The following is a 25,615-nucleotide window of genomic DNA, read 5'->3' on the forward strand; positions in this document are numbered from 1 at the left end:
CATGACGAGAAAGCCTACAAATGTAGAAGTGCTTTGGATCCAATGAAACATGCAATATAAGGCTTTCTTCCCAAAGGAAAGATGTACAGACTTTATAGAAATTTTAGCAGCAACAGCAGAACAAATAGAAGCTCATTTAAACAAGTAGCCTGCAGTTTTGGTGTGGAGAGGAATTGTTCAGGAAAAGCTTTTCTTCCCTCCCTGTAAGCATGTTGTTTCACACAGAGGACATGCCATTTTCTCTGGGAAAGGTCACAAAACTGGACGAAGAAAATAAATGATACGTTTCTTATGTTTGCAATATACTTAACACGTTAGATTCTTTTGAATATTAGATTTTGAGAGAATGTACTAGATATACATGTGGTTATAAAATGATATTTTATGCAAAAACATATTGTGCCCACAAAGTGGGAGATGATATTCACAAAACATAACACCTGACAAAGGACTCATATCCAGAATTTTTTGAAACCTCCTAAAATCTATTTTAAAAGGTAGACAACACGACAGAAACATGGTCAAGAGACTTAAGTTCTTCACAAAATAGAACATCCAAATACCCAAATAACATGAAAAGAAGTTGACTTTTTTAGTCATGATAGAAATGCAAATTGAAATCACATTGTGATACAATTATTCAGCCATCAGAATGGTTAAAATTGAAAAGATTGACAGCACCAAATGTTGGAGAGGACGTGGAACAAATGGAATATCACAGACTGCTAGTAGGAGTGTAAACGAGTACAAATCCTTTGGAAAACTAAAATTCAGCAGCCTGAAGTGTTTTTAAATATGGATTCAACTTCTTTAACAAATATAGGACTGCCCAGATTTTTGGTTTCTTCTTGTGCCAGTACTGGTATTCGTACCTTCAAGGGATTGTCCATGCCATCTAAGCTTTACTGCACAATTTTGTTGTAACAAAATATTTTCTATTTCTTTTTTTAAAAATAAATTTATTTATTTATTTATTTATTTTTGGCTGCGTTGGGTCTTCGTTGCTGCGTGTGGGCTTTCTCTAGTTGCAGCGAGCAGGGACTACTCTTCGTTGAGGTGCATGGGCTTCTCCTTGTGGTGGCTTCTCTTGCTGGAGCTCTAGGAACACGGGCTTCAGTAGTTGTAGCACGTGGGCTCAGTAGTTGCGGCTCACGGGCTCTAGAGCGCAGGCTCTGTTGTGGCGCATGGGCTTAGGTGCTCCAAGGAATGTGGGATCTTCCCGGACCAGGGATCGAACCCGTGTCCCCTGCATTGGCAGGCGGATTCTTAACCACTGTGCCACCAGGGAGGGAAGTCCTAATATTTTCTATTTCTAATGTGATTTCTTCTTTGGCCCATGGATTATTTAGAAATGTGTCATTCAATTTAGCAACATTTGGTAGTATTCTAGATTATCTTTTGTTATTCATTTTTAATCTAATTATATGTGGTCAGCAAACATACATTGTATAATTTCAATCCTTTGAAATTTATTGAAGCTTGTTTCATGGCTCAACACATTGTTTATTTTGGTGAATATTCTATACGCACTTTGAAAGAATGTATATTCCACAGTTATTGGGTAAAATATTTTACACATGTTAATAAGGTCAAATTGGTTAATAGTGTTGTGCAAATATTCCATATCCTTACTGAATTTTTTGGGTCACATCCTATCAATTACTAAGAGAGAGGTGTTAAAATCACCAAATATTACTGTAGATTAAATAAGATTGTTGGTTTGTCTATTTCTCCTTTTAGTTCTGATAGTTTTTGCTTCCTACATTTAGAAGCTAGCTGCATACATATTTAGGAGTCTTATTATTTCCTAAGGAATTGATCCTTTTATCATTATAAAATGCCCCCTTTATCTCTAATCATATTCCTTGTTTTAAAATCTAATTTTCTTTATACTCGCTTTGTATAGTTAAAAGTCTTTTAAAGATGCTTTTAAAAATAGCTTTTAAGTACATATTTACCCATACCTCTGTCTTGCCTAGTGCTCTTCATTTCCTCCTACATATCTGAGTTTCCATCTACAATCATTTCCCCTCAGACTAAAGATTTTCCTTTAGAATTTATTGTAGTGCTGTTCTGCTGCTAAATCTTCAGTTCTGTTTGTTTGGAAATATCTATTTTGTCTTAATTTTTCTAAAGAATAATTCACTGGGTACAGAACTGTAGGTTGGCAGGGTTTTATTTTTGTTTTTTTTTTTAAGCACTTTAAAGATACCATTTACCTGTCATCCAGTTTCCATTGTTCTTGATGGGAAGTTTGATGTGATTCTTATTGATATTTCTCTGAATGTAATGTTTCCCTTTCTGATTGCTTGTAAGATTTTCCCTTTACATTGGTTTCTAGCAGTTTGACTATGATGTGACTTTTCTTTATATATATTTCTCCCATTTGGTTTTCACTGAGTTTCTTGAATCTGAAGATTGATATCATTTAGCAGTTTTTGAAAATTCTTGTCTTGCACTGTCTCGGTGAGACCTCTATATGGATATCTTATCTTTTCCTTCTGTATGTAATGCATATTTTTTGCTCTGGCTGCTTTTAAGATTTTATCCTATTATTTGTTATGTTCAGCAATTTGATCATAATATCCCTTGGTGCTATTTTTCACCCTTCTGGGGGCTCTGTGTATTTATTGGATACATGGATTTCTAGTTTACTTCAAATTTGGGAAATTTTTGGAAATTATTTCTTGAAATCATTTTTCTATCCCCTCCTACTTCTGAGACTCAAATCAAGTGTATGTTAGACTTTTTTTTTTTTCTTTTTGCAGGTAAATGAGGCTTTGTTAATTTTTTGTACCTTTTATTCTCTGTACTGTATTTTGAGTAGTTTCTACTGCTAAGACTTCATTTTTTTCCTGATCTTCTTTTGCCTAGTTTCTTATCTGCTGCTAATCTCATCAAGTAAATTTTTTTTATTTTAGAGATTATGTTTTTCAGCTCCAGACTTCCAACCTTCATATGTATATAGTTTCTTCCCCATTATGTTCACGTTTTCCTTTAAATCCTTGAGTATACTGATAATGCCTGTGTTAAAGCTTTTGTCCAAGAAGTCCCTTATCTCTATCATTTCTTATTCTATTACTATTGAATGATTTTTCTTCTGGTTATGGGTCTCATTTTACTGCTTCTTTGTATATGTAATAATTTTTATTGGACTTTGGACACTGAATATTACATTGTTAACTATCAAGATTTTCTATCTAGTGTTAAAATTTGTTGCACCATTTCGTTAAGTTACTGCAAGTTAAGTTGCTTGAAGTTAAGTTGCCTGATCCTTTTGAGGCTTGTCTTTAAACTTTTTAAAGATAGGTCTAGAGTAATCTTTATTCTAGGGCTAGTTTAGCCATACTATTGATACTAATGCATGATCCTCTGGATTCTATATGAATATCCCAGGAATTCAACAAAGTCTCTCCATTCTGGATGATGAGAATTCAAAAGTCTCCACCCAATGTTATCTCTGAAAATTGTTTAATCTACAGTTCCCTTATTGTTCTTATTTGGACTCATGAGTATTTCAGAAATGCATAATGTAGTATTCAGCAACTAATTCATGGGGATCCTATTCATATTTGTAGGAGTTTTTTGTTAGATAACACTCTTTTCTCCACTATTCTGTGCCACAAGTTCCAGCCACCTCAGGTTCCTCCAAACTCCAAACTCTATCCCCTCAATTCAGTGAGACCACCATGTTCTGCTTGGGTTCTCCCTCCCCACATCATGATCTAAAAAATACTTCCAAGGAAAACTTAGGGTGATTGTAGGGCTCAGCTTGTTTGTTTCCCTTCTCTTAGGGATCATATTCTTGCCATGCCTATTGTCCAATGTCTAACAAACACTGTTTTGCATATTTTGTTGAGTTTTTCTGCTATTTACAATGGGAAGGAAAGTCTGGTACCAGTTACTCGACCAGGTCCAGAAATGGAAATCTATATTACCTTTTATAAAGGAAACTGCCAGTGTTAAAAAGTAACATAAATAAAATCTCCAGGAAGGATTCAAAGAAATTTTGTCAATAATTCTTTGGGATTTGAAATTTGGATTTTTGTTTTGTTTGCTTGCTTTTCTTGCTAAATTACATTCGTTAATTACCTAGATTTTTATAATCACTTAGATTCCACTGTTGCCTTTCTCTGGTCTAAAATGTCTCTACCTATTTCACTTCTATTTATCTTAAAATGCTCTGGGTAGAATTAGACCATTTTTTAACACTACAGCATTGATTTACAGTGATGATAGGTTCATGATCAGCTCCTGTAAAATTGTTCACTGAGGATGCTGGCTTTTGCTTATCTTAGAACACCAAATAATAGAGTCATAAGAGGCCTTTCAGAATATTTGTTCTAATCTTCTAATTTTACTCATAAGGAAATTGTGTTCTAGAAAAGTTCAATAACTAACCCAAAATTATCTAGCTGGTGGTTGGCAAGATTAGGACCAGAACTCTTATTTCTCTAAATTCAATTTTTGTTTTGTGTTTGTTTTATTTCATCAAACTACCTTCCTCATCAGAGATGGAATTTGTGTAAGAGGCTTTCCCATTCACTCCATTTGTTAATAAGATTAATATCAATAAAAACAAAATCACTTTCTCCAATTTTTTTCATCATTTATAACTTCTGACATCTTTTTATTGTTGCTAAAGTCCTTTTTGGGTTTAATAAGTCAAAGGAAGCCAGCTTAATCACCATACCCCTCCTGCTGGAAAGAATATCTAACTACAGGCAATAAGAAGGTATTCAGACAGAGAAGGAAGCTTGTGCTAGATGCTCAGGTGGCAGAGACGTGGGTACAAAAGAGATTGGGAGGACAAGACTGCATATAGAAAACATTTAGAGCAGAATATGAAACTCTACTTTCATTTCTAAAGCCGAAAGTCTTTGCTGCTCTCCTGTAGCATGTATAAAGTATGTGACCCTGAGGCAAAAAATGCTTGTACAATATTATTGAAGATGGGAAACCTGTGTGGCAGTTGTTGAAAATAGAGCTCACCTAGATATGTTAGCAATGTTTTATCATACTACATAACAACCTATCGAGAAAGTGAGTGAGAGCAATAGTGCCAACTGCCACATCACAGCAGGTGATGTTTCATAATAACTTTGGAGAATGTCCCCTCTGAATCAGGACCTTGCCCTAGTCCTGGTGTTTCCTACTGTGCAGTTGTGCAGCCTGCTTAGTTCCTTCTACTGGCTATTAACACCAAGTCAGTCTGTATCTACGTGGATTTTTCTTCTTAACTCTCTGTGCAGATGGTATAAGCTATTTTCAAGTCATAAGGGAAAAAAATGAATTCCAAAAGAATTCAAAATGCACTAATTTCCATTACATTAATGATTAGCTATTAAAAAAAATCAATATCTAGTGAGAAATGATTAAAGCCTCCCCCAATACAAATTCTTCATCATCTTGGATGCAATGTTGCTATTAACAAGACTTAAAAATGGTGCTTACTAACTTACAAGATTAGATGGAAAAGAGTAAATATTTTATTAACCCTCCCAGAGTTGAGTTATTTATTGACTACCTTTTCCCACCTCCCCTCATAATACATGGCATTACAAATAACATAAATTAAATATTATATGTCCATTTATAGTACTGTGTCCCAGACTTCCTTAGCTCACCTTAGCTCACAATGTATTGTTATTACCCTTGTTATTACTTTTGTGTTATTAACACAAAATATTTTAATGAAAGATACTTTGTGTTATTACCACAAAATCATTATTTTGTGTTATTACTATCTAATTAGACTTTACCGAGTCAGGGGAAAAAAAGAAACCTTTAGAATAGCAGATGCTATGAGCTAACATTATTGAGCACTTACTCTAAGCCAGGCACTGTGCTAAACACTTCTACTTAGATTATCTTATTTAATCCTCACAACAACCCTATGAGTTACATACTGTTATTACCCCCATTTCTTTAATGAGGAAATCAAGGCTTGGGGAGTGTAAATAACCTGCCTGAAATTACAGAGCTGGTAGGTGCTGGAAGGCTGGCTTCAACCCTGCAATCTGTGCTTTTAACCACTCTGTTCCTTACTCCCATGGTTTTAGCAAGAACTTACTGCACTTGTTACATGTAAAGACAAGCTTGTGTCAGGCCCTTTAGGTGGCTTTTGAAGATTCAAGATAGGAAATAGATAAAGTAACACAATGGGTAACAGACAGGGTTGTGTTCAGTTTCCTGCATATTGGCTGCTATTACAAACATTTCTCTCATACCAAACAAAATATGCAAACAGTAGAGGATGATGGTATTTAAGAGAAATCCTTGAATGTTTTCTAGATTACAAAAAAAAGTAAACCATTGCAAATTTCAGTATTTTATATAGTTTAATTACAAATGACTTAGGATGTTTGAGAATTATAATACATCACAGTTTCAAGACACCTGAGAACACCAACCAAAGAATTACCAGATATCATATAAACAATTATAGTATTTTGATGTCAGGAGTCATAGGTTCTAATTCCTGTTCTACCAATAAGTATACGAATGACCTTGACCTTATCTGTAATATGAGGATGATAATGATGATAGCACTCAACTCACAGAGTTGATGTGTTGATAAAAGAGATAATCGATGCGAGTACCTCACACCTGGAAAGCACTCAGTGAGAGTTGGCTATTGTTGAACTTATCCAGGTCACTAGTGACGTGAAGAGTTCTTCTGAAGCCCAGGATGTGAAAAACTCAAACGGGACTTGAGCATGTAATCCCACTAGAGTTCCAAGTACCAGGGCTAAAGGCATGGTGTGTACTTGATTTGTTTTCTACCATAGTGAAGATGCTTTGGAGTTCTCCACCATGATTTGTCTCTTCTTTCACTCCCACCAGTTAGACAGCCATGGATCTGAAGAACTTGTGAATATTCCATAAATGCAATATGATTGCAAAGAAAGAAAGAGGACATTTCTTCCTCTTACTTCTGAGTAAGTGACATTGGCAAGGAAAACCACCCCATCCATTAATTCTCAAGGAAAAGCAGTATAAAAAAATTGGAGAAACAGTGATTATGATAGAATTTTGTTTTTCAAAGTCAAAGAAGCTCCTAATGGAATCTTGAATCTACCAGTTAATCATTTGTAACCCTTGAATAAGTAACTTAAACTCTATTTCCTCAAGTATTAAATGGCATGAATAATACTTACTTAGCAGGGCTGTTGTAAGGAATAGAGATGATGCTTTAAATAGGCCAAAAAGTGCTTCAGACAGAACAGGAATAAATAAATATAAGCAGAAACTCTCTATATCTCTTACTAATATGGTGCCGATTTTGCCAGTAATATTGATGACAACAATAGTTATAAAGATATGAATCACAGTCTCTGCAAGGGAAAGTACCTACAACCACACAATAATCCTGCTGAGCATTCATGAAGATGTTTTACAAGTTAGACGTATACAGTGAACATCTCACTGACAAAGAGAAAACAACCTACCTGGTATTATTATAAGCTAGCCTCTGTATTCTTAGCTATAAACCTGGAAAATACATCTGTTACTGACAGAATTGGCTACTAAAAAGAAATTTTTTACTTAAATCTACCCCATCCCCAACTGTTATTCAAAACCAGGTTCTGCTTTATTTGGTTTATCTTGGAACTCAGGTGTCTTGTGTTTGTCATCTGACTTCCTGTTGCATCATTGTTCTTTCTTTAGCAAAGTATGATGCTCTGCCTCTAAGTTTAATATAACTGAATGGACTTGTGGCTATCAAGCAAGCACATTAAAAATATACCCAAAGCCTTCTGGGAATATCTGACGCTGGTCATTAAATAACCATCCTGCATCTCACAGTCCCCTGAAATAGCACTTGTATCCTATTACCTGAAGGAATTAAAAGAAAACCGTGTATCAGAACACAGTTTGGGCACACAAAGACGGGAGGTTTCTGCAGTTTTAAATGCCTGAAAACTCCCTCAAACAAAACTGAAGATCAAAGTTTTGGCCCAGTAATTTTGAATATCAGATGAAATGCCCCAGTTGGGTTAGCTTGATTATTCTTCTTTAGCCTGATTGTTTCTCTCTATCACCTTGTGCCATTAATGGAGAAATTAATCTTTGAAGTTCTAATGGCTCAGCATTTTCAATTATTCACTCCAGCTAAGGAATTTTTTAAGAAAAGCTCAGTGTTCTCAGTTACGATAAGCCTTCCAGCAGACACTGATACCCAACGTGAACTGCTACCCAGAAAAAAGCATCCCCTCCATAGAACTTCTTCTGAGGATTTAAAAAATCCATTCTGCTGCTTATTTCCTTTCTTAAAGTCCATATTCATAATCAACTTAAAGCATAAAAAGTGTTTAATAAGCAATTTAACAATTTTTTCCTAAAGAGTATTTTCAGAAAGAAACAGGGGAGGAATGTGGAAGAACAAATACTACAGTCTTTTTAAGGACCAGTTCTATTATAAGCACTATAATCTAAAATATACTCTGACACCCTGGTCCTAATTTATTGTCTGGGTAGACATTAGGAATATATCAAGCTCTTCTAGTTTAAAAGCAAAACAAAATAAAACAAAATTTTTTAAAAAAACCCTCTTATTCCTAGCATCTCTTTCCCTGCTCCTGTGTGACCCTTCCTTGTTCTTACTGAATAATTTCTTCTGTCAATTGTCCTTGATGAAAAGCCAAGGAGTCCTGTGAACCTATTATCTCTCTTTATGAAACAGGCTCTCGATGTTTAAAAAAAGTTTTGGAGGAGACATCACTTCTGCTAGTCTGCTTACTCCAGAAAAGCTCTGTTGACTTTGGCAAGCCTAGGTGCTTCTTTATTCTCCCCTGTAAATTGCAAGCTCAGCCTTCATTTTAAGGAGTTGTACATTTGCTAAATGAAGAGGAGACTGCAGCTTCCCTTATGCTATTCTTTATTCCCTCAAAATTTATATTGCTTCTAAGTAGTTTCATGCTAAAATGAGATCATTCAAACACAGGCATTAGTCTAATTTTTAAGAGCCTCTGTTTTGGTGAATAATTATAAAGTTAAGGTGTTTTATTACCACTCCAAAATATACTTAGGAATAAAAGTCTCTGATAATTGATATTTCATGAATTTTCCCCTTCAAAAAGCTCCATTTTTACAAACTGACCCAGTTTCTCACAGGCTCCAAAATTGTGAACATACTCTTTCAGTTATTGTTCATTAGAGTTGGGAGTATGGTGCCAAGGAATTCTATCTCCAGAGATGAGCGAATTCTCGGAATTCTATCTCAGATCTCCAAGTCTGAGAAGAAAAGAGTTGCTAGAAATTTTTTCATTCAGTTCAGTTTTACACTTGCATTTATGATGTTTATAATGCTACTTCTCATTCAGTCCCAAATCACATGTCACCAGCCCACAGAGGCTTTCCCCCAGCCTCCTCTCTAGAGTGTCCCCATCCTATTACTCTCTATTACATCACCTACCTCTTTCCTGAACAGCATTCATCACAAGGTGTAAGTGCTGTCATTTGTTTATTGAATGCCTTAAGCTACTAGAGTGTGCTCCTGAGAGCAAGTGATTGTCACCTTCTTCATTTCTGTATCCCCAGAGCCTAGCATTGAGTCGAATGAATGAGAAAATGAACGAAAATTTCCTGTTACTGATTAATCCCTTTGATCTGAGCCATTATTTGGGATGCTCTCTTCTATCCCCAGTCTCTCCTCAACCAAAATACAGCCAGCATGCTTCCATTTCTTCTTCGAAGAGTTTATTGTTCTTTCCCTGATAACCAGTTAATACATGCTCATTTTAGAAAATTAGGGGGTGAAACCTAAGTCATGTAAAAAAACAATTGAAGTCACTGGGGTTGACCAATCATCCCAGTTTGTCCAAGAACTGAGGGGATTTCCAGGGCATGGAAAAAACCAACAATGTCCAGGGCAAGCCAAGAGTTGGTGACACTCCACCCCACCTCTCACTAAGTAGTTACTATTAATAACCTACTCTATTTTCATCCATTACTTCAGGCATATTATAGTTAATTGGGATTTCATTATACAGATAATTTTGAATTCAGCTCTTTCCAATTAATTTTATGCCATAAGCATTTTCCCACATCATTAAAATTCTTTCCTAGTATCATTTTTAAAACTGCTTAATATTGGACACTATACTTAAGAGGCACTGTAATACAAGGCTGAAGACCAAAGACTCTGGAGCCAGATTGCCTGAGTTCAAGTTTCAGTTCTGCCTTGGGCATTTTACTTATCCTCTCTGTGCCTTAGTTTCCTCATCTCTAATACAGGGATCAGGAAAGTACATGCCACACAGGGCTGTTGTAAGGACTAAATGGGTTTATATTTGAAAGTTATCAGCACTAATTATCTGTGTTTTTCCTGATAGATTATCACGCGCTATAACAGAATGCTCATACTACACGAACGTCAGACGCTGCTTCCTTCCTCTTTTATTTTTCAGAGGTCTTACTCCCGATTAAACCTTCGTATTCCTCACTCTGCCTCCGCATCCGCGTTCCAGAGGACCCAACAAATACAGAAACCTTGCTAATTTGATACGAGAAACAAAAGAATTTCATTACTTTAGTTGCATTTCTTTGATTACAGACACAATTGAATATTTCTTTATCTTTACTAAGTTCTGAAATTTCCTCTTTTGTGAACTGACTATTCATGTTCTTTTCCCATTTTTCCTATTGGGTTGTAGTGTTTTTCTTGTCTGTTTGTATAAATTATTGATATATAAACAATATTAGCCCTTTATGTCATTGGTTTTTGATGTACGGAAGTTCTACATTATGTAGTTAAATGATAATAGATTACTTTGTAATTTTTATCTTTGCTCTAACGCCAGAGTGTACATTCCATTCTAGAGATCAGCACTTACAGTTTCTCCCTATTAATTAATAGTTTAAATTTGTCCATCTGGAATAAATTTTCACATATTGTGTGAGGTGAAAATCTAAATTGATTTTTCTCTGACTATAAAGCCATGTCTCCCCAGACCATCTGGTGAACAATCTTACCCTTTCTGATTGATTTGTCATGTCTTCCAATATCATTTATTAAAATTGTATACATGTTGGATTCCTTTCCTGTTACGTAAATTTATTTGTCTTCTTTCTGTACACTATACTTGCTAAATTGCTGTGGTTTTATCATCTGTTTTAATATCTACTATGTTGAATCTCAATCAATAAACTTTCTAGGCTTCTGTATTTTTTCCAAAGTGCAGTTATGGCACTTTAGATTGTGTCTAAGACAGGGTCACTTTCTCTTCCTCCTACTGTCCCCAGACTGGAAAATTCGTCATTTTTATGAGAAAATTCTCATAAAGCCTCTACATACAAGAGGAAAACCTAATTTGTGAAGCAAAGTTGTTTAAAACATGGTACAAATGTGACTAGAATGCTCTCTTTAGTTTGTGTAGGAGCCTGTCGGCTTCATCCTGTCCTCTAGTGCAGAGCAAACTAAGAGCCTAAGGTTCAGAATGTGACAGTGACATCACAGGACCTACTAGTGGCATGTTTTTATAGTGACATAAAGAAAAGAGAAATGTGTTTACCCAGCAACTGTGTGACCAACAGCATTACCTATAGTTGGATGAAGGAGGTAGTCAATAACTACGGACAGACAGAAAGGCAAATGCAAAGGGAGGATCATAGACAAGACTTGTTCAGTCACTTCTGTTGCCTCTACCACCATCTTTTCAAGAATTCTGGTTGGGCTTCCCTGGTGGCGCAGTGGTTGAGAGTCTGCCTGCCAATGCAGGGCACACGGGTTCGAGCCCTGGTCTGGGAGGATCCCACGTGCCGCGGAGCGACTGGGCCCGTGAGCCACAATTGCTGAGCCTGCGCGTCTGGAGCCTGTGCTCCGCAACAAGAGAGGCTGCCATAGTGAGAGGCCCGCGCGCTGTGATGAAGAGTGGCCCCCACTTGCCGCAACTGGAGAAGGCCCTCGCGCAGAAACGAAGACCCAACACAGCCATAAATAAATTAAATAAATAAATAAATAAATAATTAAAAAAAAAAAAAAAGAATTCTGGTCAATCTGAGTTCAGAAGGAGGGAGGGAGAGAAAATGACAGGGGAGCTAGTGGGCAGTGGCATGCCAGCCAGTAACAGCTGAAAGGCTCCCACTTGGTCACCCCCAGGATAAATACTACAAAGGAAAAAAAAAGTATAAGCACTTGAAAGGACAGCAAAGTTCCTTTGTAACAACAATCACCGTGTAGGCTAACTGCAATTGTGTGAATATGTTTTAGTTGTCAGCATTTCATTTAGGGTACACTTAACCCTTTGTGTTACAACAGGGATCTGTTCAACTGGACTTCTCTTTACCTCCAGGGCAAGAGAGAAAAGACCTTTTCTTTTCTTCCTTCCTTCCTCCCTTCCTTCCTTCGTTTCTCTTCTTATTGCTCCTGTGCCTTTTAAGTGGGTTTTTTTTTTTTTTTAATTTTATTTATTTATTATTTATGGCTGTGTTGGGTCTTCGTTTCTGTGCGAGGGCTTTCTCTAGTTGTGGCAAGCGGGGGCCACTCTTCATCACGGTGCGCGGGCCTCTCACTACCGCGGCCTCTCTTGTTGCGGAGCACAGGCTCCAGACGCGCAGGCTCAGCAATTGTGGCTCACGGGCCCAGCTGCTCCGCGGCATGTGGGATCTTCCCAGACCAGGGCTCGAACCCATGTCCCCTGCATTGGCAGGCAGATTCTCAACCACTGCGCCACCAGGGAAGCCCAAGTGGGTTTAAAATAAGTATGCACCTTCCAATTCACTCAGATGTATAAACAGGAAAAGGGTAAACAACTCTTTAATGAACAGTAAAGCCAACAAGAGCAAGAAAAAACATTGCACTGAGGCTTGTAACGTGAAATAGAATTCATCTGAAGATTCTGCGGGATGAAGGTTTTTCTTTAACCAGCAATTTTTTACTCTACATGAAGCAGCCACAAGTTTAAAAGGTGAATGTGAAGAGCGTCCTTATAAGGAAGGAATGCTCGCCTGCCCTGGTTAGGGATAGGCCATCACCCCAGAAGGCTGTTAAGTGCTGGCGGGCAGCTGTGGGGTTAGGCTAGGAAGCCATTTCCTGAATAGTCCCTTCAAGGCAGAGGCTAAGCTCCAGAATGGATGACAAGTTTTAAGGGTCTTTTGCTGTACAGTGAAAAGTAATCTGACTTTGAATGACAGCTTGGAGGTGACACGTTTTTAATAATACTGGAAAACTAGTTCAAGTCCTTGAAAGAAAGAGGCATCACCTCACTCTGACTGGATGATAAAATACAGAGCAAAGAACAAATCACCTAAAAACAACTACAACTACAAACATTACTTAGAATAGTGAAGGGACAGTGGTCCTAGGTAAAGGCATTGTTTTTGAAAATGTGAATCATGGCATCCTAGAAGAGGCAAATTAATGTGACCATTCAAAGTATGGATCTTGTGGTCAAACAGACCCAGATCTGAATCTGTGTTGCTTTAGGGATCTGGGGCAATGGGTTTCTTCATCTGTGAAATGGAATAGTTAATATTTCTTACTTCACAGGCTTGTTGTAAAAATTAAATGAGATTGGCATGTTAAGTACTTAGCCCAGAAGCTGGCACATTATAAGTACTCAGTAAATGATAACCGTTAGCATTATTGTTGTTACTTCTCATCGTCATCCTAGTAGGCGAAAGAGCTAGATAAGTCTTCTAGTCCATCTTTCTGCTTCTAATTTGGATCACATTTAAATACTTACAGAAAACAAAATGAGTCCTTCTCCTATTTTTAAGGGTATTTAAGAAAAAGGAAAGTACATGATTTCCTATAGGAATTCTTTCTCACTCAGAAATGTTTTCTAGTTTTTCTAAAAACTTCTCATGTTGCAACATAAGTCTATTTCTTCTTGGCTATATTTACTGAGGGTGGGGAACAAATTATCACCCTCTTTAGCAATATTGTAGATGCTGTACTTTAAGGAAATTATGACTTGGCCCTTCTCTTCCTTTCTCACTCCTCAGGGACCCCACCCCAAATGCACAGCTAATGACTCTACAACTTTCACTTCTCTGAGAGCAAATAAAGAAAATAATGATCTTACTACAGTTGGGTTATAATTCACAGTATGAAAATTACTAATCCGAAACACTAGACAGTGATTCTCAGACCTGTTTTGTAATACATCAAGGAATTTCTCTGTACCAAGAAGAATAATGGCAAACCTGAGCAGTTGAGTCAAGGTAATGGATCATGTAGGGCAAAATCAGGTGATCTAAAGGAAGCTGAGTTAACGATAAGGAGTGACAAGAATCTGCGCACAGAAAAGGCAGGTAGTTTCTGATAAAGAGCTTGATTTGTCAGAGGGTATGGTGAAACAATCATATATATTTATCTTCTCTTCCTCTTGAGATGGTATGAAAATGACAGAAACAGAATACAAAAAAAAAAAAAAAGAGGAAGGGCTCTATTGATGAACAATATATTAGATCAATTTCTGGAAAACTGAGAGCTGATGGAGAAGTTTTTGCTGATGGAGAAGTGTTTAATGATGAAGCAACAAGGAAGAAGCTTCAGCTGAGAGAGAGAGAGAGCCGGAGGAGTGTGCATACATGTAAGTTTTGGGAGTAGGTCAGGGAATACGATCAAGGAGAAAAACAATTTGAAGAATCTAGGAGAGGCACAGGACACAGGTATACCAGGTACAACAAATAGTTGCACTGAGCTATGGGTTAAAAACAGAGGAATTAATTAAAATGTGTTTTCAACAAACTTATGGTTACCAACGGGAGAAGGGGGAGGGGATAAATTAGGAGTTTGGGCCTAACAGATACACACTATTATATATAAAAGAAACAACAAAGACCTACTGTATAGTACAGGGAACTATATTCAATAACTTGTAGTAACTTATAATGGAAAAGAATCACTTTGCTGTACACCTGAACCTAACACAACATTGTAAATCAACTATACTTCAATTTTTTAATTTTTTAAAATTAAAATGGAGTGTAACCTTTAAAACTGTATAAAAATAAAAGATGAAAATAATTTTTTAAAAAATTCAAAAGGATTCCTAGCTTTTTGTTAAAAAAAAAAAAGACAGACAAACAATAACAAGCGTCATATACTGCCAGTGGGAATGTAAAATAGTTCAGCCACTTTGGATAATGTTCTAAAATTGATTGTGGTAGTGATGGTTGCATAATTCTATGTATATTTTAAAACGATTAAATTGTACACTTTGAGTGACTTTTATGATATGTAAGTTTTATCTCAATAAAGCTGTTTAAACAAAAAGAAAATATAAATAAATAAAGTGTGTTTTCAGAAAAGTTCACCTCTCCAGCTATTTTGAACAATTTGTAGAGTCCAATACAAGAGACCCAACATCAATTAATAGGAGTTCCAGGCAGGAAGAACAGGAAAAAAAAAACAAAATAGAAATAAGGACATTTACAAATAAATAAGAAAAATTTCTAGAGATGAAGGATATATGTCTCCATATTAAGGAAGTCCCCAATTGCTCAGTACAATGAATGAAAAAAGATCTATATCAGTAGAGGTAATTGTGCACATGAAGAATAAAGAAAAGATCCTAAAATCTTCCCTAAAAGCAAAATTGCTTTCCTACAAAGCAATGGTACTCAAAATAGCATACGGCTTCTCAATGACAATATGGGTTGCCTGAAAACAGTGGAAGAATATTTTTATAGTTCTAATGGAAAAGGATTTTTATAAAGTCAAAATAATGATAACATTTTATTGCTTTTCAGCTTTTAGATTCAACCCTATAGGCAACATATGGAAGACTAAATTTTGGTTACAGAATAGACCGTAAATGTTATCAACTTTTACAATGTAAATGAAAAAGTATAGATGTTAGAAGTTAAGGAGGGGAAGGAGTTGGAGAAGAACTAAATGCAAGGATAGAGCCATTATTATCCTCATCTGACAAGACAGGCAATCAATAATAATGCCTATAGTTGATGAAATAAAAAATTAGGTGTGGTAATATTTCTTAAGTTACTAGGGAAGTGATGGGTAATATCACTGAATAAATATCTCATTTCTCATTTATTTTAGAGGAAGCAAATTTAGGTAATGTCTAAAATTGATAAATCAAGCATGATAGAAAAAGCATATTTAGAGATATGGAAGTAATCTCAGAAATGTGTAATAAGTGGTTGACTCTTGAGAATGGGTGAAGATAGAATAAATAAGGCGAGGAACTAGTACTCATATTACTTGAATAAAAATTATACATAGGTAGGTTGAATAATAGATTGAAAGACAACTAGATTGGACTCATTTTTTTAAAATAAAAGGCATAGTCAGGCAACATAGAGTTTGTAAGACTGACTGCAAAGAGAGGAAGTCATACAAACAAGGGTAATATCTTGACGGCAGCAGTTACCACAAGGATCTCGGCTCTCCTTTACAAATGTATTGAATTTACTCCGCCCGTAACGCAAGATTTTCTGGATTTAAAGGACTGTTGACCAGATAATGTAAGCAATCATTCTTTTGAGGCAGGAAATTATCTACGTCAGTACAAGAACTTTTAGTATCCATGACAAAGTCAGGGCTACATCGTCTAGTTGAATATTCAGACAATCAGAATGAAGCTGACTAGGTCGAGCAAGGAAAAAAAGTAAGTCAGATTGCTCCTCAAGTAAGGCTCCTTCAGGTCCCTCTCCAGAATTTAGGACCAGGACCTGAACGTGGTGTTCCCAAAGACCTTAAAGTCTCTATACTAAAATGAATAGGTTCATTGAGTTTGTGTCTCAAATTAGAAGTTCAAAGGCTGTGAGTTTGGGGACTACCAGATTGGGAGTGTATGTCTATAGCATATAATGAATTTGCAAAACAATAAGGACCTGGGTGTCAGACAGCCCTGACTGCAAAAACCGACTCCACCTATAACGAAAACCATGCACAGCACTTGACTTTCCTTACTTTGGTCTCTTTGTGGCATAGGAATACAGTGATCCCTCTGTATCTGCAGGGGATTGGTTCCAGGACCCCCGCAGATACCAAAATACGCAGATGCTCAAGTACCTTATATAAAATGGTGTAGTATTTGCATATAACCTATGCACATCCACCTGTATACCTTAAATCATCTCTATATTGCTTATAATACCTAATACAATGTAAATGCTATGTAAATGGTTGCCAGCATGGCAAATTCGGATTTGCTTTTTGAAACTTTCTGGAATATTTTTCCAAATATTTTTCTTAATGTTTTATTTATTTTATTTATTTTTGGCTGTGCTGAGTCTTCGTTGCTGCGCGTGAGCTTTCTTCTAGTTGCAGTGAGCGGGGGCTGCTCTTTGTTGCGTTGCGCAGTCTTCTCATTGCAGTGGCTTCTCTTGTTGTGGAGCACGGGCTCTAGGCACGTGGGCTTCCGTAGTTGTGGCTCACGGGCTTAGTTGCTCCGCGGCATGTGGGATTTTCCCGGACCAGGGCTCAAACCCGTGGCCCCTGCATTGGCAGGCGGATTCTTATTAACCCCTGTGCCACCAGGGAAGCCCTTTCCAAATACTTTTGATCCATGGTTGGTTGAACCATGGATGTGGATCCCTAGAAGACAAAGGGCTGGCTGCAAGTATACCCACAAGATAAGATATTGTTTAGAAAGATATTCAATAAATGATAGTTATGGCTATTAGTCATAAAGGATACCATAAAATTCTGAAAAATGCTTTCAAATCAAAATACGTTTAACTTAAAATCACAATGAAGTACTACGTTAGACATACTAGGATGGCTATACTCGAAAAGACAGACAATAACAAGATTTGGCAAAGATGTGGAGAAATTAGACCCTTATACACTGTTGGCGAGAATGTAAAATGATGTAGACACTTTGGAAAACAGGTTGGCAGTTCCTTAAAAAGTTAAGGCTAGAGTTACCATGTGACCCAGTAATTCCACTCTAGGTATAACCCAAGAGAATTGAAAAGATATGTGCCCACAAAAACTTGCACATGAACGTTCATAGCAACGTAATAGCCTAATAGTGGAAACAACCTAAACGTCCATAAGCTGATAAATGGACAAATAAAATGTGGTATACGCATACAACAGATTATTATTTTTAGGCAATAGAAAGAAATGAAGTACTGATATATGTTAAAACATAGATGAATTTTAAAAACTTTGAGCTAAATTAAAGGAGCCAGATGCAAAAAGCTACATATTATATGATTCCATTTATATGAAATGTAAATAAATGTCAAGATAGGCAAATCCATAGAGACATAGTCCATAGAGACATAGGCCATAGCGATTGCCAGGGCCTAGGGAGAGGGCAAAATGGGGAGTGATTGCTAATAGGTACAATAGGTACAATAGCACCTATTAGGTGCTAATAGGTTTCTTTTCAGAGAGATAAAAATGTTCTGGAATTAGATGGGGGTGATGATTACACAACTCCATGAATATATTAAAAACCACTGAATTGTACACTTTAAAATGGTGGATTGTTATCTCATAAATAAGCTAAAAAGGAAAAGAATCTAAAAAAAAGAATAGGTTTATATATCAATATATATATAATTGAATCACTTTGCTGTACACCTGAAACTAACATGTCAGTGTAAATCAACTATAGTTCAATAAAAAATTTTTTAAAAGGGTGAATTGTATGATATGTGAATTATATCTCAATAATACTGTTATAGATTTTATTAAATTTAAAACCAAAATGTTATACAATATTATGTATGCGACGTGTGATTTTTTTAAAAAATGTATAGAATAAAGAAGGAAACAAGGATGAAGGGAGAGTTGCAAATTAACCATGGTTGGTTGTTAATCTCTCCAAAAGGCTTAGAAACTATTATTCTAATCTGGATCATCAGAAAATTAGATTCGAAAAAGTGGCATAGAAAGGTTTCCAAAGAAGTCAGAACTTAATTTTTTTTAATGAAACAAAAGCTAACTTAAAATTTTTTCATGTTTTATTTTGTCTTGTTTTTCTCCTTTTTATTTGAGTTTGAAGTTTAGAATGGCTCAGATTAAATATGATAGGTAAAAAAATTATCTTTGGGAAAATAATATTTATCAAATATTTTCTTCTTTTATATGAGTACCTGTGTATGGTATGTAAAAAGTCAAGAAATAGGTGGGGCAAGAACTATAGAATGGAGCCAGGAAAACAATGCTTTTCTTTGAAATAACGAGGATGATTTTAAAACACTGAGTTTGGGACCTGGAGGGCAAACATATCAACTTGGCATTTGAATCCTTTCTCCTCCCAAGCCCATCACATTCTTTTCTCTATCTTCAGGCTAAGGCTGGGTAAAAGGTTCATCAATTCCTGGGTATGATCCAAATTAGATTTGGATTTGTACCTTTGAGTACCTTTGAGAACCTATGATCTAAGTGGTACTTGGCTTAGCTACAGTTCTCAGGACTTAATGCTTATCATTATAATGTTATGGTAACAAAACACTGGCAGATATAAAGGAGTGTCATTTATTCTAGTCATATTAAATATTTTAGAATAAATTATTCCTTTGTTAGAAAAGTTCTTTGAGGGCAAAGTTTACATAAATCAAAGGTATTATTGTTATAATTTCAAACAGTAAATATTCATCTACCCACAGTGCTTTAAGTATTTGGAGAAGAAATGTAAAGCCCACCTAAGACTCCCTTGAGCTCTAAGGAGGGCCAAACTATGTTGCTTTGGATCCTCTTGCTTGTTCTCCGTTTTCTTCAGAAACTGAAGTTCAGAGGCACCACTGTAATGGCTGGACTAAATTTAAACTCCAGTTTTTTTACTCCAAGTTCATTATTTTTTCCTGACGTCTCCTAGTTTCCTCACATTATTTCAGCTTCTTCTTTGGGACTTCTTGAATTCACTCTAAGTAACATCTCCCTTGGCCAAAAAAAAAAAAATCATAATAAAATACTCTCTCAGGCAAAAAAGAAGGACGTATATTACTTCACATAACTTTAAAATGGGGGTTCATATTGGTTAGGTGAAAAGAACAAACGCAACCACGTCAACTTTAAAGGGGAACAAATAAGTGATTAGATGGTGTATTTGGACTGCTGGACAGGAACAGACATGGGACTTTCTCTTGAGTGATTTATTTTAGTCTTTTATTTAAAGCAGCCCTTATTTTTAGGTTGTTTGATTAACAGCCAAATTAGAAGATCAGCAAATTTCTCAGCGGGCAACTTTAACCTTCCAGAATTGGAAATGCTCTTGCATTTTCACTACCACCTTTAAAAATGAAACCAACCCCTTTTCAGGACACTGGTCCCAAGACAGATCAACCCTAAGACCTCTAAATATATCAGAACCAATTCAACCATACTCTGGGGCGGGGGCGGAGGTGGGGAAAGCAGCATAGTGCCTGGTTCCAAGGCGTTCTCCCTGCTCTCTTAGGTTAGTTATTTTCTGTTTATCAAATGACTCAGCCAGCTGCCTCAGAACCTATCAAGCAGAATATTCCTTCTCCTCCAGTCACTGTTGGTTTTCATAAATCATACTGTGAGGCTAATGAAACTGGCTTGAAAAAAAAAAAAAAAAAAAAAAAAGCAAACAGCCAATAGATTTAACAGTTCCTTGTACAACCATGAACTTTGGCTGACAAGACAAGCATTGAGCTCATAGAGAAATCAGCACTCAGATAGGACCCAAATATGGCCAGAAGAAAAGGGAAAGAAGCCCCATCAAAAGGAACTTGGTTACTTCCTAGGAACCTGAATGTGAAAACACATAGTAAGCGGTAAAGGCCTTGCTCGGCTAGACCACCATGAGTTCCCTGGAGCCCAAAGATAAGAATGATATATGGCCTTGCTTTCTGATAGGTTGTAGTCGTTTCACTTCCCATCACCCATGCCCCCTTTTTTGAGAGAAGAATGCACAATGCACGTATATTTAGGATTCTCCTTACTTTCAGGAGGTGTGGATGTGGTCCCAGGGAACTACCTCTTCCACCAAATGCAGAGGTTGGGAATATAACCTTTTCTGAGCTGATCTGTGTTCTAGTTCCTGGTCACAATAATTGGTTCAGGCCAATCTGTGCCAACTACCCTAAATTCTGGGACCTCTCTTTGAGATTTCTTTGGGGGAGACTATCCCTTTTGTTGGCCTAAGAGATGTGAGGGAACCTGGAGCTGCCAAGAGGACCCTGGTGGAGCCTGAGGATGGAATCAATGCAGCAGAGTAGAGCTCAGACAGACATGGAAACAGACAGAGGCTGAGTTCCCATATCATTGTTTCAACCTCAAATCCTGCCCTACCTAACGCCCCTGAATTTCTCAGTTACACAGACTGATAAATTCCCCTTCTCTGTTAAACCAGTTTAAGTTAGGTCCTTCATCACCAGCAACAGAAAGAGTCCAAACTGATATACATTTCATATACACAAATGTCCTTGTGTAAACTATAACACATAAATGCATTCATAATTTCAGCCATTTCTATTGGGAGATAATTTGCAGAATCTGTTGAAATAGACATTATTGGATATATACCTAGGACAAATGGAAGCAATTATGTACTTCGTAAAATACCAAACTATGCAACATTACTTTGTTGCACCAGAGCATTATTACAATCAGAACTCCTGCACAGCATATCATTGACCACCCACTGGGACCACAAGTGAATCTGACCAATCTGAGGTCAGCAATGCTCAGACTCTCACATGCAGAGAGCTGTTTATTTATGTAAGCAATCAAAATCCAGTAATTAAACTGAGTAGTACATGATGTTTCACTTTATAAGCAATGTAAATCAATTTAGAAGTGAATTGCCAATGACTAGAGACTAATAACAAAATAAGAAGGTTATACAAAAAAGTTTGAGTGGAAAAAGACCAGAACATTTGATTTGGGTAATGAAAAAAGTCAGAGTCTTCTATGGATTCATTTATGACTTTCTGTCTTAAGTCCTGAATGCTGTGAAGATACCACTAATGGAAGGTAAGGGAAAGGAATATTTATTTCTAAATGTCTGTTGTCAGTCAGGAAGCTTTCTGTAGCACAAACACAATTTAAACTGGCTTAGAGAATAAGGGAATCTATTGACTCACATAACCAGAAATACTAGAGAGCAAACTTTAGGGTCAGTTTGAGCAAACGGTTTGTAATACCACCAGGGCCATTGCTTCCCATTTTTTGGCAATTCCCTTGACTGTGCCATCCTTCTTTTATTGAGTTTTTAGTTAGGCTGGCTTTCCTTATGGTAGCAAAGTGACTACCAGCAGCTCCCAGGACCAAATGCTTTCTCATTTACCCTGGAGGCAAAAGGGGCTTCCCTTCCTTCCCAGCATAAAACCAAATTATTGTGCTTCACACTGGGATTTTCCCACTGCTGAAAAAAATTACTGTGGCCGGATAAGTTATCACTACAGTAATTTCAGACCTGGAAAATGAGCCTGTACCTGAACCAGTAACATAGACATGGCTAGACTAATGAGAACACAACTTCAGAGCTAGGAAGAAGTTGAACCCACCAAGCCACATGATTTCTACCCAAAGCCACAGGGTGAAATGGATATTATGGAGGCAACAATTACGTTTTTTACTACCATGTGCCAGACTGAAGCTAACCAACAGGATGGGCTATCTGGGCAGTTGCATAGGGTGCCAACCTACTTGAAGCCCTCACAGGAAATGTACCTAGATGGAGGAAGTTGTTCAGGGCCTTCGCATGTGAGGGTCATTAAGCCTCACATAATGCCAGGCTAATTTTCCCATAGGAAAACATGGAAACTAGGGAGAGATGAATTCTCACAACATATCCATCTACTACAATTGTTGCCTAATTTTGCCTTTTTTTTTTCCCTTAAGGTTATCCCTAATATTTCATAGCATGCTTTTCCTAAAGTAACAGCACAGTGTGTTAGGGTGTTTGGCCTTATATTAGCACGTCTAACTTCTATTCCAAAGATACTGATTTTCAGGCTCACTTTTTCAGCACTATTATTTGGACCACATTCAAATGAATGCTTAGAAGTCATAACTATCAGATACTAAAAATACTTTAAATCATAATAATGGTGAATGTTAAAATAGAGGCAAAATAGTTACAGTTACCAAGTATTTGGAGCAGACACTTATGGTGTCCCTGGTCACCCCTCCTAAGCCCGCTTCTGATCTCCAATGGCAATCGACAGTCTCACCTCAAATACCACCACGTCTTTCCATTTTATATCTCAGGGCCTTCTTTGAAATCTTACACTGCAGCACCTACTTGGCTCATAGCCAAGCAAAGCCAGGAAATGTAAGAGTTACTCAATAAATATTTGTTGAAGGAGTAAATGTTGAATGAGTATAATAGATTGCTATTAAACTGCCTTGTCAGTAGACAAACTGCAAGGCTCTTGCTGTGCCACGAGGGGCATACATGTTTAGAACCTGAACTACATGGGACATAACAGTAGAACGTTCTGCAGTGATGGCAAGTTTCTAGATCAGTGCTGTCCGATACAATAGCTACGACCCACATGAAGCTGTCGAGCACTTGAAAAGTGGCTAGTGTGAGTAAATACCTAATTTTAAATTTTAATTTAATCTTATTTTATTGAGGTAAAATTGACATATAACATTACAGTAGTTTCAGGTGTACAACATAATGTTTCACTCCTTGTATACATTGCAAAGTGATCACCACAATAAGTCTAGTTACTATCCATCACCATATATAGCTATAAAAAATGTTTTTCTTGTGATGAGGGCTTTTAAGATTTACTCTTTTAGCAGCTTTCAACTATGCAATACAGCATCATTAACTTTAGTTATTTAATTTAATTTAAATGAATTTGCCTCTAAATTTAAATAGCTGTATGTGTCCAATAGCTACCCTATTGGAAAGCACAGGACAGGAAATGCCACGTATAGCCACAAAAGTCCTCTTACTCCTTGCCACACTCAGCCGAGGAAGTATTTATTTAGTAACGGTTCATGGATGCACAAAATTATTAGTCACTTTGGGAAACCCATGTGGCTTGAGTCAGCTCCATGCCAGGCACTGTACAAGGTTTTACGTTTACTTGACTCAAAGTCAAAATCCAGCAAAAATAGGCAGGTGGAACCAAGAAGCTTGTGTGGTTACCTTGGCTTGTGCTTATGATGAGCTTTGAGCACAGACCTTCAGTGCTGGAATTCTTTGTGTTGGCTTAGACAGGTAGAGGAGGATGTGACTGAGAAACGAATGTGGCAGTTTAAATCCAGCCCTTTCAAATGCATTTACATTTAAATAAGAAAACAGTGTTGCTTTAAAACAACCATTCATGTCTAGGAAAACATCTTTGAATCCTTTATTATTAGAAAAATTCCTTTTTCCTAAGAAGAAAAAGGAATCTATATTTTGTGTAGGTATCAGTGTTCAGTTTGCAAAGACCGAACCTCTGGTTTCAAAGACGTTTCTAAACTTGGCAAGCCCTGTTTCCCATCACTAGTAATAAAAAATACTTTGTATGCATACACCTTGCTCTGTGTGGTTAACAGAGGTCACAGTGGGCAGCAGATGCTCAGGGGTTCTATTCTCAGATCTCTCACTGCCTCAGTCTCTGACCTCAGAAAAGCTGATGTAGATTTAGGCTAAGGGCTCCAGGGTGCACATCAGAATGTTCACTCAAAACTCTAATAGCAGCACTTTTGATTCTGATTTGATGAAACAGGGCAGGGTACAGCCACCTACCATCCTGACCCATCCCCTAGGCTTTCTAGGGACCACTTTCTAACATCACTACCCAAGAGATTCACCTTTTCCTCTTTTCTTCTCCTCTGCCTCCCTTTCTCTCCCCACCCTAATTTCCCACAATGGTTGCTTATTACATACCCACTCGGCCAACGAGTTAATAGCAAGGATGACTGTGGTATAATTTCAGATCTTGGGGACACAAATTAAAGAAATTCAAGCAGGTAAGTCTCAAATACACAGTCTCATTACTTAAACCTGCTTGAAGCAGCTGAGCACCTTGGTGATATTCTTTGTTTGAACCAGAGGACACAATCTCTGCACAAAAGCAATTATCCCCAAAGCATGAGGATACCTTATGCTCCAGACCCAAATTCTCAGTTTCATTGCATTTCCTACAGCACCCCCTGACCTAGATGCCAATTTGCATCTCTTTATCAAGGTTTCCCTTTCTGGGCCATCTTCTGGATTAAATCTGCTGTAGGTTCCAAGGTTCCAGGTTTAGTAGTTGTGGCACTTTGAGGGTTCAGGAGAGTCTGTCATCCTTATGCAGTTCAAGAACCATGGAGAAGAGGGCAACATGAAACTTCAAGCCAATATCCAAGGGGATGCTTTTAAAATTTAGACTTTTACGATGATGACTTTTACTCTGAGTGACCTGAGTGGCTACTGTAGGGTTTTGAGCAGAGGAATGGTAAAGGAGACTGAACTTTCCCAGGCTTCTTCTGCTGGATTTGGATCTCCAAATGTTACTCATCCCTGTATTTCCCACTGCTGTGTTCTGCCAGTCTGGTGGGAAACCTTATTCTTGCTCTGCCTGCTGGGTTCGCTTCCTCTCCCTCACCATTTACAACAAGCTCTGTCCGTCCAGCTCTGCTCCCAGACTTTTTCTTAGCCAGGTGGGCTCTCTACCTGCTGACCCCAGTTTCTCTTTTATTGGCTCCTCCGTGGCAGCCAACAGAGCCAGGCCGGCTCCTTACTAACATCAACAATGTAATAGTTTATCATCTGAAAGCAGT

General features: G+C 37.2%; 1 protein-coding gene across 2 annotated transcripts in view; it reads right to left on the bottom strand.

Moving 5' to 3' along the window:
- MRPL1 (mitochondrial ribosomal protein L1) overlaps positions 1 to 25,615 on the bottom strand; it is a 138,671-nt gene that overhangs the window by 15,035 nt on the left and 98,021 nt on the right. Inside the window, exon 11 of one of the 2 annotated variants that reach the window (XM_036852341.1) lies at positions 23,776 to 24,096. The exons of the other annotated variant lie outside the window; for it this stretch is intronic. Coding sequence (XP_036708236.1) covers positions 24,047 to 24,096 — 50 coding nt within the window. The 3' untranslated portion in view covers positions 23,776 to 24,046. Of the gene's footprint in view, positions 1 to 23,775; positions 24,097 to 25,615 lie in introns of those variants that run through there. 2 annotated transcript variants of the gene reach the window in all.

This window comes from Balaenoptera musculus, chromosome 5 (assembly GCF_009873245.2).
Source record: "Balaenoptera musculus isolate JJ_BM4_2016_0621 chromosome 5, mBalMus1.pri.v3, whole genome shotgun sequence".
Lineage (NCBI taxonomy): Eukaryota > Metazoa > Chordata > Mammalia > Artiodactyla > Balaenopteridae > Balaenoptera > Balaenoptera musculus.